Raw genomic sequence first — 20,090 nt, 5'->3', positions numbered from 1 at the left:
CCGTTGTCTGGTTTAGTTTTGTTTGTCCACTGGGATATTGTTGCACTGGCTGGGCGTTGGGGTATACAAAAAGTATGATTGGATTACAAGATAGAGTGCACTTGGAGGTATAATGTTGTCTCTTGCAAGGACTGGGAGGAGTGTATATAAATGAGTGATATCCTATTGCAATGTGTTCTAGACTCATCCCCACATCCTATGCCCATTGATCTATTCATGTTGATCGCACATTCGCCTTTGCCCGGCTAAGATACCAGAACAAGTCATTGAAGAACATTAATTGAATTTGATGTGCATTAGCAGGAAGTGGAGTTGGTATATACAAACAGTGTTCAATGGATCTCAGACAATGTCAACACCATATAACGCCTCTATTTTCGCGTTGAGCATGCTCTGAGCACTTTCGCGTATCAACGCAGCAACGCAAGCGGCATCAGCCTGTGCTAAGCCGCGTAGACATTTCTTCTGTAAAAGACTGAAACCTGGAAAAGCTCGACCGATGAATCAAGGTGTCGACCCCTGATCTTACTTCGCCTCCGAGCCCTCACCCGCTTCCTCGCGCTTCTTTACCGTCCCATCCTCCCAGAACTCCATGTCTCCGTCAACATAACCACGAGTCAATCGTTTCCCCTCCCGCTGTAGGATATCCTCGAGGGTACTCTTCTCATCCATGAAGATATTGAGATGATCGGCGATAACGTGGCGGTTGAGACAAGAAGGGCAGCGGATGAGGACCGTCCCGCGGTGATAGCCATGCTTAGACATACGGTGTGAAGATCGATGACCACATGGTTTGCAGGTGAATGTAATCTGATATGCGGGTTCTTGCTCGCGGCGTAACCTGTTCTGTTCTTCGTTGGCTGCGTCCTGAGCGGCGTCTGGGATTTGATCGGTGAGGTTTGGGGACGAGGATGATGATGAGCTGGAGTTGTTTCGGACGGCGAGTTGGGGGAGCCCAGTCCGGAGGAGCCTCAAGGATGGGGCTGGTGAAGGTTGAAGAGAGTGTATGAGAAGCTGAGAGAAATGTCGCGATTTGGGTTGTGAGAGCATTGTCCGCGGAAGCGCGCAGTTGAAGGCACGGAGGCTGGACGATAGCATCCTGGTTGAGCGCATTATGAGGTATTTGATCCGAGGATATATATGGAAGAATAGAGAGGAGAGGTAGAGTAATATTTGAGAATTGGCTCAGATATTGAATGGCCAGATCGTCAGATTATATGCAAACTGAGGACTAAAAGTACGATCTCTCCAGCGGCGATGACGATGGTTTCTCCAATTGCGCCGGACATAGGTTCTTCCAGCTCTTTTCACTCCGCAGCAACTTTCAAGTCTGATCTTATACCGTCAACACAATTCATTAATGATTATCTTGATGATGAAGAAAAAGACTTGATATTGCTAGTATTCATCGTCAGGAGTTCCTCGCCCCTGCTCATTCTGCCCGCCCTTCTGCTACGACCTCACACCTCGGCAATTCTACTATTCTGCCCCGCTGAAGTGCTCCAAGTCTATAATCTGGTGGATGGCAGATTGCCAATATCTTGAAGATGGCTATGCGGGCTAGGCACAAGATTCGTGCCCCACGGAGGGTATGTTCTTTGTTCTTCTCATATTCGATTTGCACGTCTCTATGCTACTGTTCGTCTTTCAAAGCGACGACCGCAGCTGGGACATGGAACCTCATGAGCTTTATCTGAGACGAACATCCAGCTAATTCTAGAAAGGGTCTGAGCGCGGCGAAGACTGACGATTTTGACACAATTTGGGGGGTGCTGTCATCTTCTTTGAATGAGATACACACAAAGAATGCCTCCGCTCTTTCCTTCGAAGAGCTGTACCGGAACGCCTACAGAATCGTCTTGATGACCCGCGGTGATGACCTCTACGAACGAGTAAAGAAGCTGGAGGAAGAATGGCTGGGAAGCGAGGTAAAGAAAACAGTGACTGCAGCAATTTCGCCGACATTACTACTCGCGCAGGAGCCTGCAGATATGCAAGACCAAGCCAGCGAGCGAAGGGAAGCAGGAGAGAAGTTCTTGACTGTGCTCAAGGGTGCATGGGAGGACCATCAACTATGCATGGGAATGATTACAGACGTTCTCATGTACATGGTTTGTCCATCGCTTCTCTGTGTTCGCTGGATCAGGTACCTAACATCATCTTACCATACAGGATCGAATCATCATGGCAGATTTTCGAAAGCCTTCAATATATGTTGCCTCCATGGCCTTATTCCGCGACCAAGTCCTGCGGTCTCCCATTCAATCCGACAAGGAAACCACAATTGCCGATGTGCTTGAGACCACTGTGCTGTTCATGATTCAATTGGAACGATCGGGTCACGTCATTGACCGTCCCCTCATCCGGCATTGTATCTACATGCTAGAGGGCCTCTATGAAACTATCACGGAGGAGGAGTCATCAAAACTCTATCTAACCATGTTTGAACCCGCTTTCCTCGAAACAAGCAAGGCTTTCTATCGAGCTGAAGGGCAACGTCTGTTGGAAATGGCCGATGCAGCTTCCTTTTGTCGGATCGCCTTGAGCCGGATTGCTGAAGAGAAAGAACGATGTCATTATACCCTCTCGCCCCTTACTGAGCCAAAAATTAAGAACGTCCTGGATCAAGAGCTAATTGCCAGGAACATCGAAGAGGTCATCAACCTTGAAGGCACGGGTGTCAAGAATCTGCTTGACAACGATCGGGTGGATATTTTGCGAGACATTTATGAACTTAGCGCACGAGTTGACAACAAAAAGACACCTCTCACCACGGCAGTCCAGAAACGGATCAGTCAAATGGGTCGAGAAATCAATGCCTCGTCCATAGCATATGAGAAGTCGTCAATATCTGCTGGTTCGAAAGCAACGGAAAAGAGTTCCAGTGGCGAGAAGAAGTCCGCAGAAAAGGAAAAGCCTGTGAACCAGCAAACAGTAGCTGCTATTAAGTGGGTTGATGATATCCTAGCTCTCAAGGGGAAATTCGACAGTATCTGGGAGAAGGCCTTCTTGTCAGACCAGGGCATGCAAAGTGCAATCACTACTAGCTTTTCGGACTTCATCAACTCAAATGCACGCAGTTCTGAGTTCCTTTCTCTCTTCTTCGACGAGAATTTGAAAAAAGGCATCAAAGGCAAGACAGAAAGTGAGGTGGACTCCCTTCTTGACAACGGCATCACTCTGCTGCGGTACATCAAGGATAAGGACTTATTCGAAACTTATTACAAGAAACATCTTTCTCGACGACTCCTCATGAAGCGGTCCGCCAGCATGGATGCTGAACGGCAGATGATCTCGAAGATGAAGATGGAGGTTGGAAACCAGTTCACACAACGCTTAGAGGCCATGTTCAAGGACATGACCATCTCAGAAGATTTATCTGCCAGCTACAAAGAGCATATACGGAAGTCAGGGGACCCGGACCAGAAACGGGTTGACTTGGAAATCAACGTCCTCACCAGCACCATGTGGCCGATGGAGATAATGTCGAACCCCAAAGATGGAGAAGTCCAGCTCCCATGTATCCTTCCAAAAGAGGTTGAGAGCGTTAAACAGAGCTTTGAACAATTCTACCTCAACAAACACAACGGCAGGAAGCTATCATGGCAACCGAGCATGGGAACCGCTGACATCCGAGCGACGTTTCAACGATCGAGTGGAAAGGTCCAACGGCATGAACTCAATGTATCCACATACGCCATGATCATACTCCTCCTTTTCAACGACGTACCTACAGGCGAGTCACTCACGTTCGAAGAGATTCAGGAGCGGACGCGCATTCCGCAGCACGACCTGATTCGAAACTTGCAATCACTGGCTGTCGCACCGAAAACGCGGGTTTTGAAGAAGGAGCCCATGAGCAAAGATGTGAAACCGACAGACAAGTTCTTCTTCAACAACGAATTCCAGAGCCAGTTTATGAAAGTTCGCATTGGTGTCGTCAGTGGTGGTGCCAACAAGGTCGAGAATCAGGACCAGCGAAAGGAAACAGAGAACAAGATGAATGAGGAGCGAGGGGCCAGTATTGAGGCGGCAATCGTCCGTATCATGAAGTAAGTTTCGTCAAGACTGTCAGTGAGAATGGGACTAATTAGCTTTTTAGGCAACGCAAAACGCTGGTCCACTCGAGTCTAATGAGCGAGGTGTTAGGCCAGTTGTCTGCGCGATTCGTTCCAGATGTGAATATGGTCAAGAAACGCATTGAAAGTTTGATTGACCGTGAATATCTCGAGCGTGTGGCTGAGGATCCTCCGACTTACGGGTACATTGCTTGATTGCATTTGTATCCGTCTTCACTTGAACCATTCGGCTTTGATCTACGAGCACATGTGGCCAGACTCGTACGTACTGGTCTCTTTGGCGGACAATCCCCTCATAGTACGTTTGCATGTTATAGTTTTGAACTTAGCGGTGACTGGCGAAAGGGGGTCATGGGTTCATTGATATAGATATTCTTCGCTTGTTCTGCTTTTGCTCGCGTCTTAGCTCACGAATGAATGCATTTGGCCCACTACGAGGGATGATTGCGATGTTTGATATCAATTTATCTACAAGAGTCGCTACTATTCACTAGCAGAAATGCGTCGATTTGACTTCCATATACAGCCTGTCTGGGTATGTATGTACCATCTGCAAATCAACTCCTCAAAACGCCGGCAGAATGCTATGTAGTGTAGTCTTTCCCCCCCCCCAAAGCAGAAATCAAATCAAAGAATCTCAACCTCCCCCCTCTCCCACGCCCCCTTGATCCCCTCCCACCTTACAACCCACACATCCCCCATCCGCATCGTCGTCCCAAACTGTTCCTCCTCGATCCCATCCCCAGGCGGAATGACAACCCTCACCTCCTCCACAAGACACCTCACCACAACCGCCTCCCGCATCTCCGGCCCCTGGACCATACTCGTCCCGCCCGCATTATCATCTAACCGCCTCAGCTGCGGCGGGAACGAGTTGAGAAACGACGCCCCGTAATGCCCCGCCAGCAGCGTCTGATGCGCATGCAGGAAGGCAGCCTCCTGCGCGGAGAGCGGGGCCGGGTCCGGGTTGTCTGTTGGATCAGGCACGGAGTCCTCTGGTGTCTGCGTGGGGGATTGCTGCGAGGAGGGGGTTTGGGAGGCGCGGGGCGGCGCGACGAGGAGGAGGTAGTGCATGCTGTGCTTTGTGAGTTTTGCGAGGCGCTGACGGAGAAACGAGCGGATGAGGAACTGAGTGCGGGAGAGGTCGGTCTGCAGGATTGAGAGTTTGAGGTTCAGCGTGGGGTTGTTGGTGCTGGTTGCTGTTGTGGTGTAAGGGTCTGAGGAGGAGGCGGCGAGGTCCTCGATTCTTTCGATCTGTGCGTTGGTCACAAAGGTCAGGACTCGTGACTCATGGCTCATGTCTGTTTGGAGGAGAGATGGGAATGCTCACCTGCTTCCTGACTCGCTCCATCATTCGTTCCATTAATGGTGCAGGCCATGGGAGGAGCTCGGAGACGGCTCGCTCTGCGACCCAGAGACGCGTCAGGAGCTGGTGGTCTAGGGCCGCGGATTCGGGTGAGGTGTCATGGCGGTCGACAGACGCGAGAATGTCATCGATGTCCATGACAGATGTCGTACAGCATTGAGCCTTGAGAGGGAGCACAATGCCTGGTGGATGGCACCGGGATGAGAGAGCGCGGAGATGGATTTGGAGATTGAAGACAAAACGGAGCGGAGATCGATGCCTCAGGTTTTCTTCCTTTGTCCGGCCTGGGTATATCAATATATCCATGGGATAGGACATTACAGATGCTAGATACATTCTACAATTGTTAAAAGGATGGATATATTGTAACATTTTTTATTGATGTTCTCCAACAAAGGAAATCGTAATCTTCAGCCTCTGGATTTTCTCCCAATTTTCTCGCCAAATAGACGTTGGATGGTCCAACCGACCACGAGGCGTCTAGTATGTACAGTTGCAGTGACACTCCACAAAGAAATTTGCTGATTAACACTCCAAGCAAATAGCTTCCTCATTAGGTTGTCATGCGTGGAAGATTATCGCCCTTCTGATTTGGCGAGCCGAGCCGTGTAGTAGTATGTACTTCGGACGGCGAGATATTGGACTCATTCCTCAGAAATTGTACAGGAACGGCGGAGGAGGGATTAAAACACTTGTAAAGGATGTGAATAAGGAAAACTCAAGCTCCGAGTAAGGAAATGCCACGATGGCGAGGTATCTAGTGGATGCAAGTGGTTATCGCGCAGATGTTGGTTTCAATGAGAAGGAATAGGAGACATAGGAAATCTTGCAAGAGAGCGGGTGCTAAGGAGTAAAGATGACCAAAATCGGCCGTAGATGAATCTGTCGAAGATACAATCTCGAGTTCGGGGAAATGGGTAGAAAATGCGAGGTCAATGTTGATCGGGTCATCAAAGGTCGTGTGGGTCGGTATGTCGAAGCCGCCAGGGTTCGATATCGACGCCGCGGTCACACTCCCGGTGTGAGTCAGAAGTTCAGAAGAAACGGAAAAAGAAATATCAAGCGAGTGGAAGGAGCTTGTAGTAGACGGTGAGAGGGTGTCCTCTGCCGCAAGGAGCTGTCAAGTGTCATTTCCCCTAATGTCCAGCTGGGTCTGGTGGTCCAACGCCGATAACGGCGGCCTGAAGGGGTCTGGATAGAATTGGAAGCCGGAGGGAGATGGAGAAAGCCAAAAGAGATCATGCTCAAGAAAAACAAGCTGGCAAATGAACTTTGCGCCGCGCTTGAATAACATCAAATCATCAATCCATGGCGCCAAGGGCAGCAAGAGAGAAAAAAAAAGAGAAAAGGAAAGTCAACCGGCTGGTCGTGGTAATCAGTACGACAGCATACGGCGGCCTGGACCGCGAGAGGAGGGCGTCCCCTCAAAAGGAGAGTCCAAGAAACGAGTACGTTCGCCTGGATTATTACGGCACCTTCCAGTAGGGCTGTCTTCCATTTGAGGCGAATGTTGGCCAAAAGCGAACGTCTGTGCGCGATTCAATTTCGATCTCTGTTTGACCTTCCCGAGGCCGCGTTCGCATGCAAATTCATGCTCCTTGGCATTCATCTCCACGTAGTTCTGGGGGAAGCATAGCGATCGATGCTCAGCAAAGAAGGCGCTGTAACCCCCGTCCAAAATGTACATATCAGGGTAAGTCAGGTGTGGATAGTGATCCACATTAAAAGCGCGATCCCGGTGACGGATGTATTTGGCCATGATGGGTGCCCGATGTGCCGAGTACTCGCAGTGTAAAACCAATGCAGTCCGAGGCTTTGGGTCCGCGAAAAGCTGAGCGGCCAGGTACTCTTTGTCGTTGTAGTTGACCGCTCCGTTGATGTGGCCGCCCTCGTATTCATATTCAAATCGGCAATCGACGACCATAATGTGGTCGAATCGATCGTTGTACTTCCCATCCATGAGATCCACAAGGATTGTCTTGTCGATGCGAGGCAATGTATCAGCCGAGTCCTCAGGGATGAAGTGAGGGAGCTGCAGGCTGGGTGTGGTATCGACATCTGTGATCGATTGAAGTGGTGCATTTGTAGTATAATTGGCCTCCTTTTCGGCAATCACCTCCTCGGGGTGCTCAAACATGCTCAGTGACCGTCTGCATTGTTTCCGAGGGCGCATCAGGGGGTGAGAGCTCTTGCGAATCGATGCAGCGGAGGGGGATCCGTTTCCACGGGCATGGCTTCCATTGCTGCCACTACCGAGCGGTGGTCTAAGACGAGGGTTGTTCAAAAGAGTGCTAGAATTGTTCCGTGCAATCGGCCTTTCTCTCTGCGGCGATTCCCCGAACATATCCTCCAAAGAAGTTGAAGCGCTCAACGACGTCTTGGTCCCTCGGGTCTGGAACTTGAACGGCGGTGCTTGACTTTCCGGTGCTGGTTTGGCCATGCCGAGCTGGAAGGACTGGGCCTTGGTCCTCGCGAGACTGGGCCTCAAGAAACCCGGACGCTTTCTCCTACACGTATGAAAAGTAATTAGGCATGCACATGGTTGACACCAAGCTCTAGCGTATAGACTCATTCTCTTACTCTTGTTTGTCCTCCTTGGGCCCCATCAACGGGGACTCTTGAAGCGGACTGGGAGCAGCCGACATCATGGGCGAATCGATTGGGGAACCTCCTGGTGTAGGTGGGTTCAATTCGATTTCCTTTGCGGCAATGAACGGCGGCTTGTGAGGCAAGGGAGACATCTCCATGGTGTCCATGATGGGAGCCGGTGAGGAAGATGGAAGAGGAGGAGTGGTCATCGCGTCTTCTATATGACAGCATGAGCAAAGACTGGGACTCGAACGAGTGTGTCCTCGGTAGTAATATCATCTCTTACCACGTCCGCTGCCATGTCCGAATAGATTGGAGGAGAACAAAGACCGTCGGGGCGTAGCCAACTGTGGACTATTTTTGGTCAGCACACAGACACCCTTTGTCTTGCACGAGTCAAAGAAGTCATAAAGCATGACAAAGAAAACAGGATAAACAGCGAAGGGCATCTGCCAACCTCTGGTCAATGTGAAAATTCTGGGACAGGTCCGCTGCCAGACTAGCCGTTGGAGACGATCCTCGAACCAAGTTCATGCCAAAGTAATCGCCGGAGGCTTTCTTCATGGACAATTCCTTGAAGTTGAAACTGTTCGGACCAAGCCCGGACCTTGGACCAAAGGTTGGGTACGATGTGGGAGCATCCGAACGAAAGCAGTGACCGAACATCACGGACGGGGGCTGCATGGCAGCCAGCGGAGATGAATGTTCCATTGTTCGCTAGGAACAAATGTTGCCTTCCCTCCTAGATCTGCAAGGTAGTATCGACCGAAGTAGGAAAAGCGGACGCAAGGGGATTTCCTCGGTAAAGGACAGCTGCTGCTGCAGACTATTCTACCTGGCATATACTACAACGGCAAGATGAAGTATGGTCAAACGCCTCAAACGCCTTGTAACTCGGTCTTCGACTCTCTGTTCTTTTTCCTCAATTGCGTGTCCTGCTCGAATTCCAGACCTCACAAATCGTGGGAAACGCCTTTCTAAATCCCACGAATCCACCGGCCTGAACCGGAACTTTTTCCCTGCGCTGCGAAGGCCGAGTGTTCAGAGGGACATGGTTGCGTAGATAGGTTAGGGCAGTAGGACCAATCAGGCGGGTATCTTGGAAGACGGTATGGGATAATGGAGGACTCGAGGACGCGAAGAAGGACTATGACGATTCAACACGGCATTGGTTAGCAAGTCCCATTCCCTATAAGGAGCAAACCCGCAAGCTGAAAGCGAGGGTAGTTCTGGTACGCTAAGTAGGCCGGGGGGAGTAAACTTACCGTTAGGAAACGAGAACCGTAAGCGGGATGGAGGCCGAGAGAGGATCACAGGCGTAGTGACCATGGGAAAAGAGAAGACGACGAGGTCTTACAGTCGAAGAGAAAGACGACGACTTGTAGAAAAGGAGGAGAAGAAGAAGAAGGAGAAGAAAAAGGAAGTGTGACCTGGAAAAAGGTGAAGCTGAAGGGATGTCCTGTTGCAATGGCAACGAAAAAGTGGGGAGGGATCTCCAGATGCTCAAGAAAGAGCTTAAGCGACGACGCAACACTAGATAGATGAATTACCACCTCCGAACCGTATCTAGGTATGTCTTCGGTCTGTACAGAGAACGGAGGAAGAGAGAGTCTGCAAGGTCTACTTTTTCAAAATAATTGACCACGCAGGATCTTATAAAAATCGAGGTCCAGGAAACTAGTATACCAACGGTGAGGTTAATCTCCATATAGCCCTTCTCGGAGGATAACCCTTGGCTGCAACCAACTTGCACCTTGTTACGTAGGTAGGGCGCAAGGCAGAGAGGTACTTAGAGAGTACCTATGACGAGAGGGAGTTTACCTTAGCTGGGGAGGTACCATACAGGTTACAGCCTGTACGGACGACTCCATAGTCCATACGTAAGTAAGTAGGTACCCGTACACAGTACAGTATGGGACAGCGAGGTTCCTGTACCTGTCTGTACTTCATCCCCCACTGTAGCTGTAGGTGATTAGTCTAGGTACCAAGTTCCTAGTACCTAGATAGTTAGTGCATCTGTACCCAGCCAGTAGCCTGCGTCTGGGGCCTCGTTGCCGGGACTCCCTTGCCGCCATTATCAGCGCTACCGGCTGCTCAGCAACCCTTCGCCTATCAGCGTCGTTGCTGCACCGCCCGCTTTCTCTCTACCAATCTGGGCTGGCTGGACCAAGTATCAAGTATGGGTCATGCAGTGTCTCACGGGTTACAGAAGGAATTAGTTTTTCTCTACGTTTTCCTTGTCCATTCCTTGTGGTTTCCTTGGACGGGGCGTGACGAAGATTTCTTTGGGTCGGCGTACTGGTACGGAGCCAGAATGGAGCCTGAGAAAAGCCTTGGGTCTCCATTTCTTATTTACGTTGGCAGCTGTGATTTTGGAGCAAAAGGCCGATAGGTGTGTGTCAGCGAGTCTTGAATAAAATCGATAGTCGGTAAGAAGTCGGACTGGGCAGTATTACAATTCAATAAGCAAAGTAATAAGTGAGACGCTAGACCCTATCGTAGGAGGCTCAACTTTTCGGAGTAGAGGTTCAGCCGCGCTGATGAGTTGTGGCTGTGGAATTGTAGATTGACTTTGACGACGATTAATACTACAGTAACTACCTACTTTGGGGGTTTTTTTCATTACCTTGCTGTATGTATGCTAGGATAAAGCCAAGCAGCATACTTTTTTTACCTTCTTTGCATTGTTTCAATGACCCTTGAAAGAAACCCTAAAAAGTCGATACGGAGGTGTGGGAAAAAGAACACGGCACAATCGGGAACAGACTATGAAAAAGCAACGCATGATTGATTGACTCGGCCGATCTTTCGCCCTCTTTTAGTCTCTTTTCCCTCAAAGTCGAGTTTCATACCTTTCCCCCCTCGAAAAAAAGGAAAAAATAAAAGGTAAGATCGAAACTAATTAAATCTCCACCTGCTCCACTCAGTCGGAAAAAGAGCTTATGCGGAATCAGCTGAGTTTGTTCTGTTTGTTCGTCTAAATAAAGGATGAAGGTAATGTACTGCGGAGAAATATGGTAGCAAAGGCAATGAAAGAATGGGACTCCTTCAGGACGAATATCCCGAAAGTCGATCCAGAAGGGTTAAGTACATTTCAGAGATGCAGGGAAAGTGACACAAGACATAACTTCAAACCTATTTGTAAAACAGGTTCTCTGCCTTGTGCCTGAGGCATCTCAGGTGAGGTATGACATCGTCTGGATTCTGGATCTGCCACCAACTTTCTAGCTACTTCTCCGGCATCTTTGTTGAGCCACTATGAGGTCTGATGGTCAGTTTTCTGTAACCTGTCCATCGTCCATCCTTGATTACAGTCTTACACTTGCTCCTTGACTAAGATCAATATTCTTGTTTTGATATTGCCCCCTCTGATTAAAGTCCCGCAATTCTCCTAGTGCGAGTGAGCGACCCTCCGCAAGCTAGCAGCAGACAACTTACGCCATAGTCTCTCCTCTGCTGAGTGTTGTCCTTGTCGCGCTCGCAGCTCTCCCCCGCTTTGGATATCCTTTGTATGCCCTTACTTGTGTGCAGACATTCCTCGATCCTTGACTAGGGGTTTCTTCCGCATACCATCCCTTCCGATGGTTTCAAGGGCATTCTGTTATTGGTCGACCCCCGTGCTGCAGGCTACAGTGCTTTTATGAACCTGGTCCTCCGTTTATTCAATCAAGTCAATTTTGATCAATTATCTGGAATTTACAGGGATTGAGAGAATTTCTCCGGGATTCATCGATGTGCTGCGGGGGTTATCCGCCTGCCAGGTGCTCCCCACGGTGATGATCATTGAACACAGACAGCCTCACTGAGAGTCTGAGACACTAATAATACTACACTGACGCTAAGCCTCTGTCTATCTACTGTATCTACTAAGTTTCCTTCTCGGGCCTTTACGTGACCATGACGAAGGCTAATAAAGCTATGGACTATGGGCTCGATGATCAGTACTGTTTCGGCGTTTAGACGGCAATAACAAGGCTGTCAAGGACTATGAGTACTTTACTCATTGTGCCCAGAATAATGTCTAGTTGATGTCTAGCTTGGCACCTGAACCTTAGCAAGAGGGATCCGACCGAACTGTCGTGCCCAGGGACGAAGTCAGTCCTGTTTTAACCGTCCGCGATACTTCTTCGGACAAAAGCGTCGGCTGGCTCCAACAATCCCCACGGATTGAATGACACCTCCCCAGCTTTCGATTCGAATGCGCCTGTTGCCTGTGAACCAGGCAAGTGGTATCGCTATTGATGTCGGCCGCTATCAAACTCCTCAATCTTGAGACACGGCTTGTACTTTCTGTTTCAGCGATAATCGTCATCGCACTAGTCAGATGGTGGCTTGGAGGATCTATGCTGAAAGTCTGATTAATGGCCATGGTACAAATGCGGCTGATGTTCTGCGTCATGACGGGATCCTGGGCTGTCTGTATCATCCGAAGAGGTGCACGAACATTGAGAATAATTATCTACTGACTCGAGGGAAAACACCAATGATTCATCCCAGCCGACAGATATAGTCAATTCCGTTTCTTTTCAACTGGAGCTCTGACACGCTCAGCAAAAGCCCACTTAGGTCTCCTTAACCGTCTGTTTTCGGTTCATGAGCGCCGGTCTCGGCTGGACTGTGATCAGGATGATGACAGTAATTTGCGTAAGATGGTCTGAGCAGGATACTAACTAAGCTGACTAGCTTACTATGATGGTATCATCGTATCTCGGGCCCCCCGAAGACTCCAATATTCAGCAGTGGAGTTCTAATATCTTAGTGGTTTATGTACAGTGTCTTAGTGGACAAATGCTACCGAAAAAAAAAAAAAATGACCAGATTAGAAACCATCAGCTGCACCGTCATGACATGACCATGTGTGAAGAGAGCGAAGATCTAGAAGACTCACGAGGTTCTCGGGGCTCAATGGTAGCATTCTAGGCCAGTAAGGACTGGGACTTGGTAGGGTGCTAGGCGCGCGCTGAGGGGATTGTTTATCGCTGCCTCAGATAGTGGTGCGGGGTTAATTGACTTGCTCCTCTGCTGATTGGGCAAGAGCAGTCGCGCTAAACAAAACTACTCGTTGCAATTATCCACTCACAGGCTGTCTGTGGACTCTCTATTCCCGTCTCTGCAGCCTTACTCTATTTCAAGGCGTAGCCAGTTGCTCAATTTCCACTTTCAAGTGATCCTATGGGCCCCTCTATGTATCAGTCAGTGTTATCATAGTGATGAACTTGGTCTGCAGACCCCTCCATGTGAGATGTGATGTGATGTCACACTGGGGGAGCTCTTGTGCTCATGTACGTATGCGCTGGCACATCTTCTGCTCGGATGACCGTCATTGTTTGTTTTCCTCTACTCCGTACACGTCCTCGCGTCATGTAAACAAAGAAACAGATCGGATCCCTCACTATTCTTACCATCAATTGTGCGAGAACTGGTTGTCTGCTCTTTTGGAGAGAGCGGCCAGCGACTGTCTTGCCAAGAAGTCCTGCTGCGACTCTCCCTCAATACGGAGTATTCTGAATGAGACGGACGCCCAAAGTTCTATGACATCAGTCACTCCTTCCTTCCTGTCCCTCCCGATGACTGGATCTCACTTGCCTAGTCCGTACCTTGCTCCCCATTCTCCCTTTTACACGTGCTCTTCTGATCAATTATTCCTCCTCCGTGCTTAAAATATCGAATTAGCTATGATTCGTTGACATCAAATAATTCGCATGCCTAGGTAGTCTATCACCGTCAATAGATTATCCAGTCACTAGCTATACGCCATCCCGTGGTTGCTGTGATGTCCTCATAAGAGATCGGCAGAACTATTGACCAAGACCCGCATTATTCAGCCCCGTCTTTGTCTTTTGACATTCAGTGCGCGCCCAGCGCCCAATGCCCATGGTCGTTGCTCAACCCCTCGAGCAATCTAGCTGATGCTTAACTGTGGAGTGCATTAGCACGTACTTAATCCAAAATCTCCTTACCACATACTATTGACCTTTCTAGGGTGGTTAGATCAATAGCCAATTACTCGACATGCACTGTCCATCCCCATGATGGGGTATTTCGTGCATCAAGGACACACGTCCAAGAGTACCTCGGATCTCCACTCGTCTTCGCTGCGGGCCATCCCTATTTCAGGATATGGACTGCACCCCTTGAAAAGTCCGGTATCTTGACGGCCGTTCTGGGCGCTTGGGCTGCTCAGATATTGCATTCCAGGGGTCGTGCCGGTGGGTCTACTGCAGAGTTCAAGAATGCGAGATCTTCATGCACAATCCTCATTGCGGGACGCAGATCGTCACGGATAAGGCAGATACGCTCGGGGAAGATACGGGGCACTCTTGCAGAACCCTACCTTGGACAGTTACCACTGAGCACTCCAAGATCTTTGGCATGTTCACTGATTCTGCGATGCATGCAGGTCGGTAAACTAGGTGCTGCGACTGACTGACAGATGCAGATTGTGCAAAGCACACTTTACCGACTTTACACTCATCAAACGGTGAGCTCAGGACGACGAAAGTATTCTGGTCAAGGGTCTGGCAAAGATGATGGCCTCGTGAACACGGATTCAACTAGGCACGTGTACATTTACCATCCTGAACAATCCAATGCTGCTATGTAGGGTTCCAATCGACCATCATCAACATCTTCCTACAGCCAATGCCTTTTGACCCCTCAACCTTGATGGGAAAATAATCATCTCGGTTGTCGTCATGAGAATCAATGTTTGTCCCTGGCTGATCGACAATCAGCGCACGCTGATAGCAAGACTGGACAACCATCCCCTTGCGTCTTCCGAGTCACGATATCGGAAAGACTAGTCTTTTAGTCCTGCCGTTGAAAGACAGGGATGTAGATAGAACCTTGATATTATACCCTCTGCCAAATTCTCAATCTCTCACCGCAAGAATAAAGTTGCGTACCTTGCAGGAACGCCTGCGAAATCGGAAAAGTGAAGTATGAATTTCTACATCTAGCGATGATTCCATTCTTGTCATTTGACAATCGACGAAGTCGTCAAGCAGTGACAAGCATTTGGTAACCCATTGGTACACTCAGCTGCGGACCCTATAGCCTGCAAAAATTAGCTGTTCTTATCTTACATATTGATTCAGGCCATATCCAGGTGATGCATTATGTCTTCGCAACAACATGCATAACCTCGATAATTGAGTACAGGGATCGCGTTGTCAATCGCTGCTCTTATGCCCTATTCAACAGCCGGAACAACCTACTTGAATATACCATGCCTAGCTTCAGGCCGGACTATGCGCATTCCTCGACCTACCCGTTGCCACGTCAGACCCAAGATTTCCGGCATGCCTTATCACTTCGGTTCCTGCCGTATTTCTCGTCTGTAGTTTCTTTCGGGATATCCTTGTCCCAACCAGATCCCTGTACCAGCCGTACTGTAGGTCTCGGTCACGGTGCAAGTGGACGGTATTCGCCCTGGATTACCAATGCGGCATGAAGGGAGCGCACATCTCAAATATGTGCTCTATAGCTGTACCCGTTGGTAGTACGCCGGCGACGGCTAACGCAATATTGCAAAGCAAAGTTGACAGACAGAAGACAGGCACCAGCACTGAACATCAGCATTCACCAAGTAGTTCGTCTTCAATCGCACTAGTGATTCCGTGCAAGGGGCATGTCTTGCATCATCCTCATCTAGGAGGGTGCACTACAATAACGACGGAGACAGGCCTGCCGCATGCATCTACGTAGGATAATAGTACTGTATACGCAGTATCTGTGCATAGCAAGGGGCGTCGAGCGTGCGATACCAGGTACTGATGAGTATGCCATAGAGATGTACGAACTGGCGGTGAGGTTGATTCATACTTCAGGTGCAGATGGATGAACGAGAGTGCATGAAGTAGGGTTGATGGCCACAATAGTTGGAGTGGTCACCGTTGTTTTGGCTCTGGAGGTAGTCTGCGTAATTAGGAATCGGCCATTCAGGAAGATTATCGGCAGCATATACTGTTGAGATAATGTTATAGACATGCGTCTGCTATACTTCTGTCAGTTCATGAGTCCTGGTAATGCTAGTTCTCAATCACAGTGCGACTTGATTGTGAGGGCAGTGATGGCTGATGCTGTGGGCCAGTGTCTAGTATAATTGCAGGCTGAATTGAGACCACGGATGTCCATTTGGCACAAGCTGCCTGGTTGACGCAATCATATCACTTCAAGTATTGTGCTGTTGTATGAGAGCTTGACATTCCTCTTGTTGCTTGCTCTACCACGGTCTCTTCAGAGAAGTAGGCGGATCATTCGCAGTCAAAAGCACTCAGTCAACCTCAGCCGGTGTCCCTCCTTAATTCCTGTCGTCGATGGTTTGCTCTTTGGATGCGTCTCTACCCTGGTTGTGTTTTCTCCAGTAACAAGGCTGTCGTTCATGACTGGTATCGCGCACTTCGGATATCGCGTTGTGCTGTGCGTTGACATGGAAATATATATTCAGCTGGAGCTACTCTGGTGCGCATCGGCATTGTGCCCCACGCTACCATGAGCCAAAGTAGCATACAACGCCCATAGCAAGATCACCTTTTCTAGCGACATTTATTCAATACATTTATTCAATAGAAGTTATCTAGAGTATACTCCGTAGCTTCTCGTCCGTCTGCAAGAAACTCCCAAAGCGGCAATCCGTTGCCTTCAGCAAATGGCGCTAACCCGATTTGGTATACAACTTCATAAATTTTCTGTTGTCGCAGCATATCACCACCACCCAATCGCTGCATTCAAAACAAGCAGCTACCGCCCTGAAAACCGTCTGCTTGGGTTCTCAGTAATACACATCAGATACATATTCAGGCGTAAGAGCAAATAAAGCCAATACACCATGGCGCACACCCACGCCAGCTCCAAGAAGCGGCGGCGCGAGCCAGTCACCATCGACACCAAACTCGTCGAGATCTACGAGGACCTCGCGAATGAGAAGGACGAGATCCGGCTAAAGGCAGCGCAGGCTCTTGTGTCGCAGTTTACGCCGGACAAGAAGCCTACGGATGAGCAGATGCGAAAGGCGCTGCAGAGACTTTTCCGCGGGCTTTGCAGTAGCCGCAAGGCCGCGAGGATTGGCTTCTCGATTGCGTTGACTGAGATTCTGGCGCAGATTTTTGCGGCACAGCGAGAAGAGTCGGAGATCACGATCCCAGCGGTTGTGGGTATCTGGGAGGCGCAGTCTAATGCGTCGGGGAGCGAGACGGGACAGGTAAAGCTGGGTTTGAATTCTGCGTGTTTGAAAACTGCTTTGCTGACAGTTGTCTCAGGAACAAAGAGATCACCACTTTGGCCGGCTGTTTGGAGCGGAAGCTCTTGTCAAGTCGTCTATTCTGTTCAAGGGCGCGGTGCCCCCGGCAGAGTGGACCAAGCTTTTGGATTTGGTGTTTGATCTCGCGAAGAAGAAGCCGTGGATTAGAGAGGAGTGCGGATGGATTATCTACCGCTGCGTTTTTGATCTTGCTTCGCAAAAGGCGGGTGCGAAGTATGTGGAGATCGCACTGGAGCGGCTCTGTGCGAACGATCTCGCTCGTACGCCGGAGGGAGTCTCGATCTGGCTGGCGGCCAAGGAAGCTTACCCCAAAGCTGAGTTCCCTGGCAAAGTCTGGAAACATGATGACCCGTTGGATTCACGGGAGAGGACCCAGCTGGCCAAGGTCATGAAGGATTCCTCGGCTGGTGACTCCGAGGCGGGAACCCAGGGGAATAATCCCAAGTCATCTGGAGTGTGGAGCTCCAAGTTGCACTTTGCTTGGGATGCTGTTATCAGGCAGCTTGCTGACCTGCCAGCCAAGCAGTCGTCTCGTTTGACCTTTGCTGAGTTCTGGACGGAGGTCGTTGACAGTAAGTTCGGGGTTTTCTTTTTTTTGTTTTGTCGTCTTCCGAGAGCTTGCATCTAACAAGTCATTAGACGGCCTGTTCGCCTCATCCTCGTCCGAGGAACGCAAGTACTGGGGCTTCCTCGTCTTCATCAAGGTCCTCGGTGAATGCCCCCTGCAGCTGGCTTCTGTTGTATTCACCAAGAACCTCGTTAGGTGCCTGACGAACCAGCTCGCCGTCGAGGACCGATACCTGCACCGGATGGCCGTCAAGGCCGCCAAATCGATCCAGGCCCGCGTTGCAAAGGATCCCGAATTCGCCGCGGCGTCTGTCATCGGGCTCATGGGCTCAGCCGGTTCCGTCACCTTCGACCAAGCCACCAAGACGAAGACGATCGAAAAGATCGTTGTCGAGGCAAACCTCGACGCACTGAAGCAGATCGTGCCTTTCTTTGAGAAGCTCATCGCGAGCCGGGGGGCGGACGATGCCAAAGCAGCAGCAGCAAGCCGACAGTCTCTTGCCGGTCTGCTCTTGTCCATTGTGAGATCCCGAGCTTCGGCGAACGACGAGTCTCAGGATGGCCTGCAAGCAGTTCTGGAGCAGATTCTGTTCACGTTTGTGCGGTTCGGCTATTTCTTGCCCAAGGACGAGGCGGCTGTTCAGCCGGCCTTGACTCAACAGAGCCAGGAGCTTTTCCGGAACAGAATCAGCTCGTGTCTGAACAGTCTTATTGCCAACCCAAAGTATGCCACTACCCTTCCGTACGCTGTTGTAAAGAAGATCCGCGACGCCGCCAAGTCGGAAGAGTATGGAAAGTTCATTATCAACATGGACGAGACTCTGCGTGACTCGGTCAAGACTGCTTTCAAGTCTTTGAAGAAGCTGTCCAGCATGGTAAGTATCGCGACATTTCCGACAGTTCCCTTTGTACTGACTGAAACAGGAAAAGAATGAGGTCTCAGGCGTCGAGGCGTTCAAGCTTCTGTATTCGATGACAATCCTGCAAGTGTACAATGGTGATGCCGATGCAGTGTCCATGCTTGACGAGCTTGATTTCTGCTATACCAAGTTTCTGGGCGACAAGAAATCAAAAGACGAGGAAGCCTCCGATGCTTCTGACGCGCTGGTGGAAATTCTTCTGAGTTTCGCGTCGAAGCAGTCACAACTCTTCCGCCGTATGAGTGAGCAGGTATTCGGCGCTTTTGCTGACAAGGTCACCGAGAATGGCCTGGAGTCCCTTGTATCTGTATGTCCACTCCCTCCTGAGATTTAGTCTCATGCTAACCACATATCAGATTCTGGAGGCCAAGGAAAGCCTTGCTGGTCAGCAAGAAATATTCGAGCAGCAGGATGACGAAGAGGACGAAGAGATGATGGACGTCGACGAAGACGACAGCGACGTCGAAGTCATCGACGCAGAGAACTCGGACGAGGACGAAGAGGACGATGACGACGACGATGACAACGACGACGACGAAGCCGCATCCGACGAAGGCGAAAACGAAGAAGAAATGGCCGCCTTCGAAGCCAAGCTCGCCGAAGCACTGGGCACGCACCGCGCCGACCAAGACCTCAACGAACAGTCCGAGGGCTCCGACGCAGACATGAACGACGACGAGATGGAGCAGATCGACGAGCAGCTAGTCAAAGTGTTCCGCGCGCGCCGGGACGCCCTGGGCCAGAAGAAAGACAAGAAGGACGCCAAGGAGAACATGGTCAACTTCAAGAACCGCGTCCTCGACCTGCTGGAGATCTACGTCAAGAAATGCCACTCGAAGGTTCTGGCCCTCGACCTCCTTCTCCCCCTGCTGCGTCTCACCCGCAAGTCGACCGTCAAGCAGCTAGCCAACAAGGCGAGCGGCGTGCTCCGCGAGTATACCAAGTTGTGCAAGGGCAATGCACTTCCTTCGCTGGACTCGGCTGAGCCGGTGTGGGAGCTGTTGAAGTCCATCCACGCCGAGGCGATGCATAGTGGCCCGCCGGCGCATGCGTCGGCCTGCAGCCAGGCGAGTCTGCTGGTGGTCAAGGTGCTGGTGGCGCATGACAAGAACGCCCTTGCGGATGTGGTGGGTGTGTATGCGGCTACACGCAAGGAGCAGCTTCTCAGCAAGAAATGTCATGTCCAGCCGCAGTTCTTCTCGGACTGGAACAACTGGTGTGTTTCTGCCAGCAAGCAGATGAAGAATTAGTGAGCTACGTAGATCAGTCTCATCGAACATAGTGTACAGTATACATGAATGCAAACT

The 20,090-nt window shown here is 50.1% G+C and overlaps 5 protein-coding genes across 5 annotated transcripts; 2 read left to right on the top strand and 3 right to left on the bottom strand.

Annotated features, from left to right (window-relative positions):
• Positions 1-525: 525 nt before the first annotated feature.
• On the bottom strand, positions 526-1,113 carry AFUA_6G08230 (DNL-type zinc finger protein; the record flags this gene model as incomplete). Its single annotated transcript, XM_745619.1, has 1 exon — positions 526-1,113. One exon carries the CDS (start codon positions 1,111-1,113, stop codon positions 526-528), a length of 588 nt encoding a protein of 195 aa, XP_750712.1.
• A 195-nt stretch (positions 1,114-1,308) lies between these two features.
• On the top strand, positions 1,309-4,531 carry AFUA_6G08220 (cullin family protein). Its single transcript, XM_745618.2, has 4 exons — positions 1,309-1,589; positions 1,725-2,111; positions 2,173-4,052; positions 4,103-4,531. The coding sequence occupies exons 1-4, from the start codon at positions 1,548-1,550 to the stop codon at positions 4,272-4,274; spliced, it is 2,481 nt and encodes an 826-aa protein (XP_750711.2). The 5' UTR covers positions 1,309-1,547; the 3' UTR covers positions 4,275-4,531.
• Positions 4,532-4,706: 175 nt separating this feature from the next.
• Positions 4,707-5,688, bottom strand: sld5 (putative GINS DNA replication complex subunit Sld5; the record flags this gene model as incomplete). Its single annotated transcript, XM_745617.2, has 2 exons — positions 5,410-5,688; positions 4,707-5,333 (listed from the first exon to the last, which is right to left on the bottom strand). Exons 1-2 carry the CDS (start codon positions 5,581-5,583, stop codon positions 4,707-4,709), a joined length of 801 nt encoding a protein of 266 aa, XP_750710.1. The 5' UTR covers positions 5,584-5,688.
• A 112-nt stretch (positions 5,689-5,800) lies between these two features.
• Positions 5,801-9,673, bottom strand: nimT (putative tyrosine protein phosphatase MIH1). Its single transcript, XM_745616.2, has 4 exons — positions 8,492-9,673; positions 8,321-8,388; positions 8,026-8,251; positions 5,801-7,952 (listed from the first exon to the last, which is right to left on the bottom strand). The coding sequence occupies exons 1-4, from the start codon at positions 8,743-8,745 to the stop codon at positions 6,821-6,823; spliced, it is 1,680 nt and encodes a 559-aa protein (XP_750709.1). The 5' UTR covers positions 8,746-9,673; the 3' UTR covers positions 5,801-6,820.
• A 6,960-nt stretch (positions 9,674-16,633) lies between these two features.
• Positions 16,634-20,033, top strand: AFUA_6G08170 (DNA-directed DNA polymerase POL5; the record flags this gene model as incomplete). Its single annotated transcript, XM_745614.2, has 5 exons — positions 16,634-17,236; positions 17,295-17,868; positions 17,936-18,738; positions 18,788-19,090; positions 19,140-20,033. The coding sequence occupies exons 1-5, from the start codon at positions 16,865-16,867 to the stop codon at positions 20,031-20,033; spliced, it is 2,946 nt and encodes a 981-aa protein (XP_750707.1). The 5' UTR covers positions 16,634-16,864.
• Between the last annotated feature and the right edge of the window lie 57 nt (positions 20,034-20,090).

Source organism: Aspergillus fumigatus, chromosome 6 (assembly GCF_000002655.1).
Source record: "Aspergillus fumigatus Af293 chromosome 6, whole genome shotgun sequence".
In the NCBI taxonomy this organism is placed as follows: Eukaryota; Fungi; Ascomycota; class Eurotiomycetes; order Eurotiales; family Aspergillaceae; genus Aspergillus; species Aspergillus fumigatus.
This window is presented reverse-complemented; position numbering and strand designations above follow the sequence as displayed.